Below are 16,185 nucleotides of genomic sequence, written 5' to 3' on the forward strand. Positions count from 1 at the left end.
AACGGATTCCCCAATGACAGGTGGGCGAGCCTTGTAAAATACCGTAGACTACAGCAGGACTGGAATATCATAAGAACATAAGAAGTAGAAGCAAGAGGCCACCTGGCCCTTGGAGCCTGCTCCGCCATTCAATAAGATGATAGCTGATCTTTTGCGGACTCAGTTCCGTTTTCCCGCCCGAACACCATAACCCTTTATTCCTTTATTCTTCAAAAAACGATCTATCTTTATCTTGAAAACATTTAATGAAGGAGCCTCAACTGCTTCACTGGGAAGGGAATTCCATAGATTCACAACCCTTTGGGTGAAGAAGTTCCTCCCAAGCTCAGTCCTAAATCGACTTCCCCTTATTTTGAGGCTATGCCTCCTAGTTCTGCTTTCACCCGCCAGTGGAAACAACCTGCCCGCATCTATCCTATCTATTCCCTTCATAATTTTATATGTTCCTATAAGATCCCCCCCCGCATCCTTCTAAATTCCAACGAGTACAGTCCCAGTCTACTCAACCTCTTCTCGTAATCCAACCCCCTCAACTCTGGGATTAACCTAGTGAATCTCCTCTGCACACCCTCCAGCACCAGTACATCCTTTCTCAGGTAAGGGGACCAAAACTGAACACAATACTGCAGGTCTGGCCTCACTAACATCTTATACAGTTGCAGCATAACCTCCCTCGTCTTAAACTCCATCGCTCTAGCAATGAAGGACAAAACTCAATTTGCCTTCTTAATCACCTGTTGCACATGTAAACCAACTTTTTGCGACTCATGCACTAGGACACCCAGGTCCCTCTGCACAGCAGCATGTTTTAATACTTTATCAGTTAAATAATAATCCCTTTTGCTGTTGTTCCTACCAAAATGGATAACCTCACATTTGTCAACATTGTATTCCATCTGCCAGACCCTAGCCCATTCACTTAAACTACCCAAATCTCTCTGCAGACTTCCTGTATGCTCTGCACATTTTGCTTTATCTCGCCACCTCTGCTACCAGAAGACGCGGGGGAGGGGGTTGCTGGAAAATCCTGTTGTGTGTAATTTAAGGTGACTCTTTCCTTAATAGTAAATGTGTGTTAAAAGGGTACTCCCTCCATTAAATTGTGTGTATTTACTGCCGAGCAATACTCCCTCCATAAGTGTTTATATTACTCCCCTATGACTATTACGTGGTATATTTAAAGTTGATTTGTATCTTTATTTTCTATATTTAATGTGTTTAATGCTAGAGCAGGATGTCTGTAGTGGAACAGCTTTATCTCTCAGTGTTATCAACTGTTTCCAGAAGACATAGAAAAGTTATTTTTTCTCCATTTCACTCTTACCAGGATCTTCTCCTCTTCTTGTGACAATATCTGGGGTGCGATTCTCCACTCCCGCGCCGGTTGGGAGAATTGCCTGGGCCGCCAAAATTTCCGGCGACGCCGGTCCGACGCCCTCCCGCGATTCTCCCAAGCGGCGGGGACGGCGCCGTCGAGTTCCGCGGGCCGCAGGCCGGAGAATTGCCCGAGACACCCAAAATGGCGATTCTCAGGCACCCCTGCTATTCTCAGGCCCGGATGGGCCGAGCGGCCAGCCCAAAATGGTGGTTTCCCCCCCAGCACCGTCCACACCTGGTCGCTGCTGTCGGGAACAGCGCGGGAACGCTGGGGGGGGGGGGGGGGGCGGCCTGCGGGGGGGGGGGGGGGGGGATCCTGCACCGGGGGGTACCTCAAATGTGGGGTGCCCACCGATCGTCGGGCCGTCCTCTCTGAAGGAGGATCTCCTTCAGACACAGCCCCGCAGGATCCGTCCGCCATCTTCTTGCAGGGCGGACTCGGAGAGGACGGCAACCACGCATGCGCGGGTTGCCGCCAGTTATGCGGCGCCGGCCGCGTCATGTATGCGGTACCGCCTTTACACGGCGACAAGGCCTGGCGCGTGTAGATGACGCGGCCCCGCTCCTAGCCCATTATCGGACCCTGAATCGGTCGGGATCGGGGCCGTTTCGCGCCGTCGTGAACCTCGACGGCGTTCACGACGGTGTGGGCACTTCGGCGCGGGAATGGAGAATCCCGCCCCTGTTATCTCGTTGCCTAATTGTTGGTTCACTCCTACCTTGCAGTCCAGCTAAAGGCTCCTCAGCAACTGACTGCAATAGTGAACTCCACCTCACGGAAGGTTAGCATCACATGGCAGAACGATGCAGTACCTTTTTTGAACAACAATCTGGAGCATGAACTGGAGTACTGGAGCAGAAAGACAACAGAGGTGGGTGGCTCTGGTTGCTGCCCACTGACAATCACCATCCCTTGAATCCTTCTTCCTTCAGGCATCCAGTTTCATCTGAAATCTGGGCAGCTTCTGCCCCAACTCCTAACCCTGGATATGAATTCCAGTCCCGAAACTCTGAAGAAGCCGCTCCTGCTCTCTATTCTAAATATTCTCTAAGGTATCATGTATCTATGATTCGATGGTCCTCAACCACTAGAAGCCCCTATCATGTCATAATTTCAAAATATATTATATTGCCCATTAATTTGCATTGCAAAAACAGGAACAATTTTTCAGGTCTTTCTTTTCATTTCTGTCTCCTCGCACTGGGCAGCATCCTGGTAAATCTGCATTCACCTCCCACTGTACCCTAGGAATATAATATAATCGAAAGTTCAGAATCACACATTTAATGACACTGAATTCCATCTGCCACTTATTAGACCATTTCCCATCTTGTCAATATTCTTCACAGCTTTCTTTTGCCTCCATTTACATTAGAAATTCCCATGCCAATGTAAATTTGCCACACATGGCGCCGAGGACCCGGGTTTGATCACGGCCCTGGGTCATTGTCCATGTGGAGTTTGCACATTCTCCCCGTAGCTGCGTGGGTCGCACAAAGATGTGCAGGGTAGGTGGATTGGCCACGCTAAATTTTCCTTCAGTTGGAAAAAAGAATTGGGTACTCTAAATGTTTTTAAAAAGTAAATTTGCCACATTGTAATTAAACCTCCCAGCGCCGTTCTGAGAAGCTCCCATTTATGATAACCACATTCTCTGTTTCAAGGTAACTTTTATCCTGTGTAACATCTTAGATCCTAATTCAATCTCTTTTTTTTCGCGAGGATGTAAAGGTAAAAAGTGATCGTAACGATTTCCGGCAACTGGTTATTGAGGAAACAGAACTGGAACCAGACACTAATTATACAGCAAGGGTCCGCAGCAAACCTTCAGAAAGTGGAAAATATGGGGGCAGCTGGAGCAAGTGGAGCCCAGAAATAGAATGGAAGACAACCCCTGGCAAGTATACTGGTGCCTAGTATCAGTCTGGAATATTATCAGGCAGGCTTCTCTCTCCCTCTCAATCCCTTCAGATTTTATCTTTCTCTCTTTGGCCAGAATTCTCTGGCTGTTGGTTGGCGGCGGGGTTGTCTGGTTTCCAGGCAGCGTGGGGTGGCTTCAATGAGAATTCCCATTGACAGCGGAGGGAGCAGAGAATCCCACCGGCAGCGACTGGCGCGCTGCCTCCCGCCACCGGGAAACGCATGTCTGGGAGGCCGTAGAATCCCCCCCATTTTGTCCCTGTCTACCTCTCTCTTGTTCTGCTTTTTCACTCAGTTTATCTGTCCTCCTCATTCACCTCTTTCTTTTTTCCATCTCAGGTAGGCAGGTGGTGGAGGACAGAACTGGAGCCTAACCTTTACATGCTTATAAGCTTTTTCTAACAAAGATACAAATGACAAATGTGCACCTCTTAACCAAGGGTTCCCCCAAACTTTTTCAGCACAGAACCCGTTTGAACTCCCTCGAGTACTGAAGGAAGCCCTGAGAAACATTCTTAATGCATTGAATAATTAAACCACAAAAAATGATTACAAACATACAAAATTAAACTTAATAGATCTTTCTATGTCTTATATGTATACATTTGTGATAATAAGTTCTGTCAAGACGGCATGGGGCCTAAGAGCAGCTGGGATGGCGGGGAGCCCCCGAGAGCAGCCGGGGCGGCGGGGACCCCGAGAGCAACCAGGGCGGCGGGGAGCCCGAGAGTAGCTGGGTCCGTGGGGGACCCCAAGAACAGCCGGGTCCGCAGGGGGCACTGAGAGCATCTGGGTTCGCGGGGGGACCCAAGAAGATCTGGGGCCGCAGAAGGCCCCTGAGAGCAGCCGGAGGCCCCAAGAGCAGACAGGGCCGCGTAGGCCCAGAGACCAGACAGGACCGCAGGGGGCCCCGAGAGGATGGTGACAGGTGAAGGAGGGATTGGTAGGTGCTACCTAAGGAATGTCATAAGTACAGTTTACACAGCTGTGGTGAATGTATTATGCCAATAATCCACCATTCTATTTGTATCTGTGCTGTTGCCCTTGTATCTGTATCTGTGCTATGCTGTTGCCCTTGTGGGCTCCTCCTATGGGCTATTGTATGGCATTATCCATAGGAGAACATGTTGGGGCCTGTATGGGCTCCGCCCATGGTTCCTCCCTTTGAAGGGTGGTATAAAGAACAGTCGACCTGTAGGCGGTTCTCAGTATTGGTTCAGTCGCAGGCAGGCACTGTTCTAAGCTGATTAAAGCCACAGTTTACTCCTACTCCCGTCTCGAGTGAATTGATGGTCGCATCAACAGCAATTGCCTGGAAGTTCAAACATCCCCTGAGCAATTTCCCTGTATTTAGAACCATCCAAAAATACTATTTAAATGAAATGAATGAAAATGAAAATCGCTTATTGTCACAAGTAGGCTTCAATGAAGTTACTGTGAAAAGCCCCTAGTCGCCACATTCCGGTGCCTGTTCGGGAAGGCTGATACGGGAATCGAACCGTGCTGCTGGCCTGCCTTGGTCTGCTTTCAAAGCCAGCGATTTAGCCTAGTGTGCACAGTTTGGATGTTTCTGACGTGTTACATCAATAGCTAACCAGAAAAAGGTAGAAGATTTAGAACCTCATAACTGAGGTGTTGGGTGCTCTGAGGTACAGACGAACCAACACGGTTGCGATTGGTACAACGCAGTTTTATTCCAACTAACTATTTACACATCTGACTTGGTACTCAGCACGTTGTGACTGTGTGAATTTGCTAATGAGGTCCTGGCCCTGTGCTGTCTCCAGATGGACTGGCCAGGAAGTGTCGTGTTTCTTGTCTTATACTGTGTCTGCTCTTGTCTGTGATTGGCTGTTGTGTTATGTGTGCTAATTGGTCTGTTGGTCTGTCTATCATTATGTATGTGTTATGATGTATGTTTGAATATCATGACAATAACCTCTGGGTAACTATTGTATAGACCACACTGACTATCCCCCACAAAAGACTCCACCCATAGTTCCGAACCCATAGGTCTACTCCTCCCCCCGCCCCCCCCCCCCCCCCCCCCCCCCCCCCACCCCCACCCCCGACAGGGACTCCCCAACCAGGCCTGGCTCTCATTCCCCGGCACACTCCTACATCTTGGCCGACCCGAACCACCAAGGTCCAGCCTGCTTAATCCCTCCCCCTCTCCATCGAGGCCTGGTCAACCCCAGGTCCGAAACCTCTAAGGGGGTATGACTACCTTCCCTTCAATTCTGCAACCTTTCGAAGCTAGGCCCCAGGCTTGTGCTGCACTGCCTGGCCTGAGTCAGAAGGATGGGGGAGATAGGATCACCTGCATATCAGGGTAAATACTTATAAGATGAATGGCAATTTGACTCAACTGCCACTCCATAGAAAGTTACAGCCCATTCTCTCCGGTAAAGTTGGCCTCATGATTTACCCCAACAATAAATACTTTATTTCTGTTCTTTCCTTTAAAGCTCTGGACAGTCCTTCCAAAGAGTTGTTTGTTGTCCTGGCTCCACTCTTGTTGGCCGTCATCATTTTTGCATTTCTGTACTTCAGGATTCATGCGTGGTAAGTCTATTTAATTCAACCTGTAAATCTCTCCCATCTTCCCACTGGTGCCAGTTACAGTCAATCCCGGTGCTTAATGTAACTGGTAACAGTCCATCCAGGTGTCAATGCAGTCAGTAACAGTCTTTCCCAATATCGCAGGAGTCGGTAATAGTTTTTCCCAGTGTCATTGTAACCACAACAGTCTATTCCAATGTGACTGGAACCAGTAACAATCTCCCAGTGCTGAGTGACTAATGGGGTCAGTAACCAATCCTTTAGAAATGCACAAATCTCAGCACTGGTGGCATAGTGGTTAGCACTGCTGCCTCACAGCGCCAGGGACCTGGGCTCAATTCCAGCATCGGGTGACCGTGTGGAGTTTGTTGGTTCTCCCCGAGTCTGCGTGGGTTTCCTCTGGGTGCACTGGTTTCTTCCCATGGTCCAAAGATTGGCCCTGATAGATGATACTTAGTGTCCAAGGATGTGCTTCCTTCATATCACAGCTCTCTATTCCGGTCCCATAAGAAATAGAAGCAGGAGAACAACATACAGCCAACTGAGTCTGCTCAACCATCCAACCTCCCATATTGCGTTCGGGCTGAGGGGGAGATCGGGGATTTTTTGGGGGGGCTTCGAAGATTGGGAAGCCATCCTTCGCTACACTGGGGAGTTCCGGCCAGTGGAGCTTTTCATTTTTTTTTAAACGGGACTATTGCGGCCCTGGCCGCGCGTTTCCCATTCGGGCCCCTTCTTCAACGCGAGTCACATTGAATAGCCATGTGTTTCTCGGCACTTTGAGAGCCGGGGAACACGCAGCTAAATGCACTCGCTCGGGGACTTTGCTTGGGGAAGATCGCGCCTAATTACTACCTGCTAAAAAGGTAAGGAGAAATGGTAAAACACATGCATCTACATTCATTTGGATTAGGAGCAAGAATTGAGTCCAAGAGTAAGTAAAGAGAGAATCACTACAGTGCAGAAGCAGGTCATGCGGCCCATCGAATCTGCATCGACTCTTGGAAAGAGCTACCTCCTTAAACCCACGCCTCCACCCTTGTATCCCCGTAACCCAGTAACCCCACCTAAGCTTTTGGACACTAAGGGGCACTTTAGCATGGCCAATCCACCGAACCTGCACATCTTTGGACTGTGGGAGGAAACAGGAGCACCCGGAGGAAACCCACGCAGACACCGGGAGAAAGTGCAAAGTCCACAGACCGTCACCCGAGACCGGAATTGAACCCGGGTCCCTGGAGCTGTGAGGCAGCAGTGCTAACCACTGTGCCACCGTGCCGCCCTAAATATAAAGATACATGGAATAGTCCTTGAGTTGCGAGAAGTAGATGATGACGCGTCATGACCGTAACAATTGTTATCAGTATTGTTGGTTCCCGCTGGCGAATAGTTGATTCTTTGGTTCAGGTGTCCTGCAGTTTGGTTGAGAGATTTCAGTTCCTTTTCCAGCTACAATCCTTCTGCTGGCTGATCAACTTTCACCGTCAGAGTTTTAGATGTTTTTGCAGTGGCCCTGCCTTGGTCACTGTATCAGCATCAGTGTAGAAACTTCCAGTTGGCTTCTCACAGAACCCACATGTAGACAGAATGCTGCAGCTGGCAGGCACAGTTAGGCAGGCAGGCCTTTAATCCCCAGATATGTGTATTCCAAGAGGGCCGCCAGGCCAGGGCCGCAATAGTCCCGTTTTAAAAAAAATGAAAATACTAGCCTGTCTAGGCCATTAAAGCCAGGGCCTTGGAAATGAGAGGTCGATTATGTCCCTTTGTCCTTACCGGAGACGGCAGTCAGTCTTAGAATCATAGAATCATACAATTTACAGAGCAGAAAGAGGCCATTCGGCCCACCGAGTTTGCATCGGCCCTTGGCAAGAGCACCCTACCTAAGCCCACACCTCCACCCTATCCCCGTAACCAGTAACCCCACCTTTGGACACTAAGGGGCAATTTAGCATGGCCAATCCACCTAACCTGCTCATCTTTGGACTGTGGGAGGAAACCTATCTTCCCTTGTAGGTTTGAAGATCCTCTGAGGCCCGTGGAGACCTTTTGACCCGACTCGACCTGACTTGGCTGCACACCAGATGATCTGACCCGACCTGGAAGCTGATGAGGCTCAAACCGGAAGTGTGGCCCCGACCTCGATTTGGATCCGACCCAGGTCTTGGAGTGCCTGACCCGGCCTATGTACCGACACCAGCCCCTCGGCCCAAGACCGCAAGAAACTTCAGAGAGTCGTGAACACAGCTCAGTGCATCACACAAACTTGCCTCTCATCCATTGACTCCATGCAGGGGTGCCAGAATGGTAGACAGGTTGGGTAAAAAGCAGCCATAATAATTGACCATTCCGAGAAAGGACTTCAATTCCGATGTATTCCTTGGTTCCAGGACCCCTTTTATTGCCTTTATCTTACCTTCAAGCGGGCATAAACCCTTTGCATCAACTCTGAAACCGAAATACATGACTTCATCAGCCTAAAACTTGCACTTCTCCCATTTTAACCGAATACCAGCTTCTTTAAATCTCTTGAGGACTTCTTCCAAACTTGTTCTGTGTTCCTCTGCATTGAATTGGATTGGATTGGATTTGTTTATTGTCACGTGTACCGAGGTACAGTGAAAAGTATTTTTCTGCGAGCAGCTCAACAGATCATTAAGTACATGAGAAGAAAAGGGAATAAAAGAAAATACATAATAGGGCAACACAAGGTACACAATGTAACTAAAAAACACCAGCATCGGATGAAGCATACACGGTGTAGTGTTAATGAAGTCAGTCCATAAGAGGGTCGTTTAGGAGTCTGGTGACAGTGGGGAAGAAGCTGTTTTGAATCTGTTCGTGCGTGTTCTCAGACTTCTGTATCTCCTGCCCGATGGAAGAAGTTGGAAGAGTGAGTAAGCCGGGTGGGAGGGATCTTTGATTATACTGCCTGCTTTCCCCAGGCAGCGGGAGGTGTAGATGGTGTCAATGGATAGGAGGCAGGTTCGTGTGATGGACTGGGCGGTGTTCACGACTCTCTGAAGTTTCTTGCGGTCCTGGGCCGAGCAGTTGCCATACCAGGCTGTGATGCAGCCCGATAGGATGCTTTCAATGGTGCATCTGTAAAAGTTGGTAAGAGTTAATGTGGACATGCCGAATTTCCTTAGTTTCCTGAAAAAGTATAGGTGCTGTTGTGCTTTCTTGGTGGTAGCGTCAACGTGGTGTTGCCCTGTCACTAAGACATTGTCCAGATACACAACAACCTTCGGAATTCCCTGCAAAAGGCTCTCCATGGTGCGCTGGAATATCGCTCAGGCCAATGAAATACCGAAAGGCAATTTTGCATATTGGGATAAGACTTTCTGGGTATTTATGGTAACAAACTTTCTTGACCATCTGCTGATGGCTTCTGTCAATTCTACCTTATGTTTTCCTGACTGTCTTTGCATCTCTAACATGTCTCTTAGGGCGGATTCCAGAGACTCATCATCAGACTTGATCTCAGCAGGGGTCTGGTCTCCAGCTTTAGTCAGAGAATTTGTCTGTCACTGCCTCCGCCAGCTGTAAACTTATGTCTGTGAGGTGATCATCAGATTGTGAGCCCGAGCCCACTCTAGGATTTGGTCCCAGTAGAATATATGTCTCTGTGCTGGTGGAGGGTGCAAGTGAATGCAGTGACAAGTCTTCACTCCTTGGAGGTGGTCTGGGAAACTGGGGCTCTGTCTTCTTTCTTCTGCCTTTTCTTACTGCTACCCGGAATAGAGAGAAGAGAGAATCAGTGACTGACCAAACAGACTCACTCATTTGAGATCACTCACAGGCAATTGTCAATGTATACTGGAAGCACCCTCGCTGGTTTGTTGGGGGCAAGGCTGATTCGCCACCCATCCTGGAACCATCCCTATCCTCACAGGGTCTGCAACTCTGGGGTTCCCCTGCCGGTCTACCTTTTGTAATGTGAGATCTTGTCCTGCGTAAAGTCAGATGGATTGACTGAGATGCCATTTATGCAGGAACAAACATGAAATGGTGACCTTAAAGTGGCTGGCAAATATTTTGTGCTGGTGCGCCACCTGCTGGTCATGTGTGATAAACTTTGGGGGCGGAATTCTCCCGCAATCGGCGGGATGGCCCGACGCCGGCGCCAAGAACGGCGCGAACCACTCCAGCGTCAGGCCACCCGGAAGTTGCGGAATCCTCCGCACGTCCGGGGGCTAGGCCGGCGGCGGAGGGAATGACACCACGCCAACCGGCGCCGAAGGGCCATCGTGGTCCCGCGCATGCTCAGAACGGCCGGCGTGTTCTTGCGCATGCGCAGGGGGTTTCTTCTCCGCGCCGGCCATGGCGGAGTCCAACAGAGGCTGTCGCGGAAGGAAGGAGTGTCCCCACAGCACAGGCCCGCCCACAGAGCGGTGGGCCCCGATCGCGAGCCAGGCCACCGCGGGGGGCCCCCCCCCCAGGGCCGGATCCTCCCGCACCCCCCCGAGGACTCCAGTAGATGGCCTACCAGCCAAGTCCTGCCGTGTCGGACCATGTCCAATTCACGCCGGTGGGACTGGCCGAAAACGGGTGGCCACTCGGCCCATCCGGGCCCAGAGAATTGCCGGGGGGGGGGGGGGGGCGCTACCAACGGCTCCCGACTGGTGCAGCGTGATTCCCACCCCCGCCCGAAAATCGGTGCCGGAGAATTTGGCAGCCGGCGTCGGAGCGGCGGGGCGGGATTCACGCGCCCCCCCCCGGCGATTCGCCGATCCGGCGGGGGGTCGGAGAATCCCACCCATGGGCTCTAACCCTTAGATTGCTGCCCTGATGAGAGTGTGAGTTTGGAGTGAGTAGAAATTTCACTTACCCTGGTGGAGTAGAGGTCATTTGTGCGTTAGCGATGTTACAGAATGGTTCTTTTCTGAGTGTCACAGGTACTAACCTCGCTGGCGACCTCTTCCTAGGCTTGCGTGGTTAGGTGAGAAGACCTCCTGCTCCCTCGGAAAGTGGTCCTCCCACTTTTCCTGGATGGCCTTGATGCGCTAAGCGTCAAGAACCACAAAGACATGTGAGACTTTAACTCAGGCTTTAATATACTACATGGGAGGCTTACCTGACACAGACGACCCCAGAAAGAATGGGGGCTGTCCCAGAAGAGGTTCTTATACTGACTCCCGGGGGAGTGGCTAAGGCGGAGCTCTCCGTGGCCAGGTCGGGTTACCTACCAGTGACCGAACCTCTGCAGAGTTACACTACAATACACAGTATTACAGGGCCACGTTACGCACGACTATTATATACTATGTACAATGGTAGGGAGGTACAGTGGTGTATCACCACATTCACCCCTTGTTTAGAAGGAAGTCCGGGGTGAAAATTTGGAGCAGTGAACAGAGTCCATCAGGAGGTTCCGTGTCGTCAAAGGTCGAGACGAACGATGGGTTTGGTCGATCTCTTTGAACGTCGGAGCTGCGGCGCTGAGGTAGTGTCCGGTGGTATCCGTGCGGTCGGTGGTGCTGGGTCGCGAGGCGGCATGACTTCCCCCACCGCTTCGGCTGGCTCGAGGCGAAACTGCGGGATGACAGCGGCTGGCACGGAGTAGTAACAGACCGAGGGATCGACGGGAGCAGAGAGGGAGTGGGGTGGAGGCTGCGGGGCGGGGGCGGCAGGGGCCCCAGAGGGGGCCAGGTCCTTGATGGAGACGGTCTCCTCACGCCCGTCGGGGTACGCTATGTACGCGTACTGTGGGTTGGCGTGGAGGAGATGGACTCTCTCCACCAGGGGCTCCGCCTTAGAGGTCCGCACGTGCTTGCGGAGCAGGACGTCTCCCGGGGACAGGAGCCAGGATGGAAGCGATGTCACGGATGCCGATCACCTGGAGAAGAGAAACATCCGCTCATGAGGGGTAGCATTCGTTGCAGTACACAAAAGAGACCGGATGGAGTGGAGTGCGGCCGGGAGGGCCTCCTGCCAACGGGAGACTGGTAGGCCTTTGGACTTGAGGGCTAGCAGCACGGCCTTCCAAACAGTCGCGTTCTCCCTCTCCACCTGTCCGTTCCCCCGGGGGTTGTAGCTGGTCGTCCTGCTCGAGGCAACGCCCCTGGCGAGCAGGTACCGACGCAGCTCCTCGCTCATGAAGGAGGAGCCCCGGTCACTGTGAACGTAATTGGGATAACCGAACAGCATGAAGAGGTCGTGCAACGCTTTGATGACGGTGGCGGAGGTCGTGTCGGGGCAGGGAATGGCGAAGGGGAACCGCGAGTACTCGTCGATGACGTTGAGGAAGTACGTGTTGCGGTTGTGGGTGGGAAGGGGCCCTTTGAAGTCAATGCTGAGACGTTCAAAGGGGCGGGTGGCCTTGATTAGGTGCGCCTTGTCTGGCTTGTAGAATTGCGGCTTGCACTCCGCACAGACTTGGCAGTCCCTAGTCATGGCCTTGACCTCCTCGACTGAGAAGGGTAGGTTGTGGCCCTTGATGTAGTGGTAGAGCCGCCTGACGCCCGGGTGACAGAGGTCATTATGTAGTGCCCGCAGCCGGTCATCCTGTGCGTTGGCACAAGTACTACGGGACAGGAGGATCATTGAGCTTACCTGGCCGGTATAAGATAGTATAATTGTAGGTGGAGAGTTCGATCCTCCACCGTAATATCTTATCATTTTTGATTTTACCTCGTTGTTTGTTGTCGAACATGAACGCAACTGATCGTTGGTCAGTAACGAGGGTAAATGGTTTTCCGGCCAGGTAGTGCCTCCAGTGCCGGACGGCTTCCACTATGGCTTGTGCTTCCTTCTCAACAGAGGAGTGGCTGATCTCGGGGCCTTGGAGTGTGCGGGAAAAGAAGGCGATGGGCCTGCCCGCCTGGTTGAGGGTGGCACCCAGGGCAAAGTCGGAGGCATCGCTCTCGACTTGGAATGGTGCAGACTCGTCTACCGCATGCATGGCGGCTCTGGCGATAGTAGTTTTTAGGAGGTGGAAGGCCTGGCAGGCCTCGGGCGGGAGGGGGAATGAGGGGGAACGGAGGAGGGGTCGGGCCTTGTCAGCGTACTCGGGCACCCACTGGGCATAGCAGGCAAAGAGTCCGAGGCATCGCCTCAGTTCTTTGGGGCAGGTGGGAATAGGGAGTTCGAGAAGGGGGCGCAGACGGTCGGGATCGGGGCCGAGGACACCGTTCTCCACCACGTAGCCGAGTATGGCGAGGCGGGTGGTGCCGAAAACACATTTTGCCTCGTTGTACGTGAGGTTGAGGCGTTTGGCAGTTTGGAGGAATTTCGTGAGGTTGACGTCATGGTCCTGCTGGTTGTGGCCGCAGATGGGAACGTTGTCCAGATACGGGAAGGTAGCCCGCAGTCTGTTCTGGTCCACCATTCGGTCCATCTGCCGTTGGAAGACCGAGACTCCATTGGTGACGCCAAAGGGTACCCTAAGGAAGTGGTAGAGGCGGCCGTCCGCCTCGAAGGCCGTGAAGTTACGGTCCTCCTGGCGGATAGGGAGCTGGTGGTAGGCGGATTTCAAGTCTATGGTGGAGAACACCCGGTACTGTGCAATCTGGTTGACCATGTCAGATATGCGGGGCAGGGGATACGTATCAAGCAGCGTGTACCGGTTGATGGTCTGACTGTAGTCAATGACCATGCGGTGTTTCTCACCAGACTTGACTACCACCACTTGGGCTCGCCAGGGGCTGGTGCTGGGAGCAATGATATTTTCCGAGAGAAGGCGCTTAATCTCCGCTCGAATGAATTGGCGGTCCCCGAAACTGTAACGCCGACTTTTAGTAGCCACGGGCTTGCAGTCGGGGGTGAGATTAGCAAACAGTGAAGTGGGGGGAATCCTGAGCGTGGAGAGACTACAGGTGGGACCCGGGGGGGAATCAGGGAAGAACTGGGGGTTGGAGACCGTGAGGGGGGGAGGGGGCCGTTAAAACGCAAGGTGAGGCTGCGCAGGTGGCATTGGAAGTCCAGGCCGAGGAGCGCGGGGGCGCAGAGGTGAGGGAGGACCATGAATTTGAAATCCTGGAACACCACGCCGTTCACTGAGAGGGTGACGACGCAGTCGCCCAAAACCTCGGCCGACTGGGAGTTGGAGGCCATGAAAATATGCCTGCGCGTGGGTAGTACCTTGAGGGAGCAGTGGCGCACGGTGTCCGGGTGGAGGAAGCTCTCCGTGCTGCCGCTGTCGAAGAGGCAGGTAACAGTGAAACAGTTTACCTGAACCTCCATGGTGGATCTGGCGAGCTGATGCGGTCGGTCCTGGTCGAGGACGATGGATGCGATGGTGGAGCTGTTGGAGAAGGGTGCCGGATCTGAGGAGCGGCCTGTGGGAGAAGGTGGCAGCGCCCAGGCGTCGTAGGCTGCTGCTGGAGGCCAGGTTGCTGTTGGTGGCTGCATCTCCTTTGTTTGCAGCATTTCGGTCCAGTGCGCAGGACCGGAAGTGACGATCGGCGGTGGACCGGAAGTGACGCAATTCGGTGGCGGGGCGGACCCGGAAGCGACGATCGGCGACGGACCGGAAGCGACGATCGGCGACGGACCGTAAGCGAAGATCGGCGAACCGGAAGTGACGATCGGCGAACCGGAAGTGACGATCGGCGAACCGGAAGTGACGATCGGCGAACCGGGAGTGAAGTGAGCCGGGCCGGGGATGATCAAAGATGGCGGCGCCCTTGCGTCGCACATGTTGAACAGCGAGCCGGGAACGGAGGACGGCGGCACCCCGGAGTAGCAGACCGCGGCGATGGACCCCGAGGCAGCAGTGGAGCGGCAGACGTTTGCAAAGTGGCCTTTCTTGCCACAGGCTGAACAGGTAGCATCTCTAGCAGGGCAACGTTTCCTGGGGTGTTTTGCCTGGCCACAAAAGTAACACTGGGGCCCAGGCATTTTTACTGCTGGAGTGGCAAGGTGGGCCGTGACTTGCAGGGGTTGTTGCTGGGAGGTAGCGGCCATGTAGGGAGCGTGGACAGGAGCATAGGAAGTTTGTGCAGGCGTGTAGGACGCATTATTGTCGTAGGCTGCCTGTTGGGCCTCTGCCATAGTGACTGCCGTGTCCAGAGTCAGGGTAGTTTGTGCCAGAAGGAGTTGGCGAATTGGGACGGAAGCGATGCCAGCTACAAAGGCATCAAGCGCCAGGGCCTCAGTGTTCTGCTCAGCGGAGACTGCTGGCGCGTTGCAGGTGAGCGCGAGGGCACGGAGGTCCCAAACAAACACGGATAGGGGTTCACCCGGCTGCTGGTGCCGGGAGGCGAGGCGGTGGCGGGCGTAAATAGAATTAACAGTTCGTGCATACCGGCTTTTGAGCTTCACGATGGCCTCGGCATAGGTCGTTGTTCCCGTGATGAGGTCGAAAAGCCCGTAGTCGAGCCGTGAGCACAGGAGATTGAGTCGGTCGGCACCTCGAAACACCGGAGCCAGCAGTTGAAAAGGTGGTCCGCGCGTGGAGCGTGGGGGTCGAGCGAGAGCTTGTCGGGTTTCAGAGCAGCCTCCATTATAACTGTAGTATATTAAATTGATGCGCTAAGCGTCAAGAACCACGAAGACATGTGAGACTTTAACTCAGGCTTTAATATACTACATGGGAGGCTTACCCGACACAGACGACCCCAGACAGAATGGGGCCTGTGCCAGAAGAGGTTCTTATACTGACTCCCGGGGGAGTGGCTAAGGCGGAGCTCTCCGTGGTCAGGTCGGGTTACCTACCAGTGACCGAACCTCTGCAGAGTTACACTACAATACACAATATTACAGGGCCACGTTACGCACAACTATTATATACTATGTACAATGGTAGGGAGGTACAGTGGTGTATCACCACAGGCCTGGAGGAGAATCCCCAGGGAGCCTTCATTGAACTGTGGGGCATAGGGTTTGCTCCTCTTCAGGCCATTGCTTTCCTCTCCACAACAGCAACTGGCCTACAGTGAGTGAATATCTGTCTGGGTGCCATTTAAATATGATCATGACCTTCGACCCCATGACGTAACAGGAATGCAGACAAGTCCCTGCCCACCCTGCCACAAGATTTGCCGAGCTTCTTGCTGATGCATAATTAATGAGCTAAAGAGCGGAAGGTTGTGCATATCCAACCATTCCACCAACCAGCAGGAATCACACCGACTTTTCTGCCTGTCACCAGACTTAGTCTCCAGAATGGGAAATTCCACCCCAGCTCTGCTGTATCTGCATTTTTAAGAGGCTGAGATTTGGACATGTGATTACTTCTTAAACGCATGCTTCACTTCTGGAATCCATTTTTACTTGTGTGCAGGGGGGGAGTGAGTATGTTTCATTGCAGTTACATTTTGGTGTATTGTGTGAATAAATGTTATCCTTCCTTTCGATTTAAATGTACCCGAAAGCCTGCTTTGTGT

At 52.6% G+C, this 16,185-nt stretch overlaps 1 protein-coding gene across 4 annotated transcripts in view; it reads left to right on the forward strand.

Moving 5' to 3' along the window:
• LOC140394210 (interleukin-21 receptor-like) overlaps positions 1-16,185 on the forward strand; it is a 56,471-nt gene that overhangs the window by 26,326 nt on the left and 13,960 nt on the right. For 3 of the 4 annotated variants that reach the window (XM_072481204.1, XM_072481200.1, XM_072481203.1), the window contains exons 4-6: positions 2,104-2,249; positions 3,101-3,275; positions 5,767-5,863. In XM_072481204.1, the coding sequence (XP_072337305.1) occupies positions 2,104-2,249; positions 3,101-3,275; positions 5,767-5,863 (418 nt within the window). The remainder of the gene's footprint in view (positions 1-2,103; positions 2,250-3,100; positions 3,276-5,766; positions 5,864-16,185) is intronic. The other variant, XM_072481202.1, reaches the window with a different exon arrangement.

The sequence above is a fragment of the Scyliorhinus torazame genome, chromosome 17, assembly GCF_047496885.1.
Source record: "Scyliorhinus torazame isolate Kashiwa2021f chromosome 17, sScyTor2.1, whole genome shotgun sequence".
Taxonomy (NCBI): domain Eukaryota; kingdom Metazoa; phylum Chordata; class Chondrichthyes; order Carcharhiniformes; family Scyliorhinidae; genus Scyliorhinus; species Scyliorhinus torazame.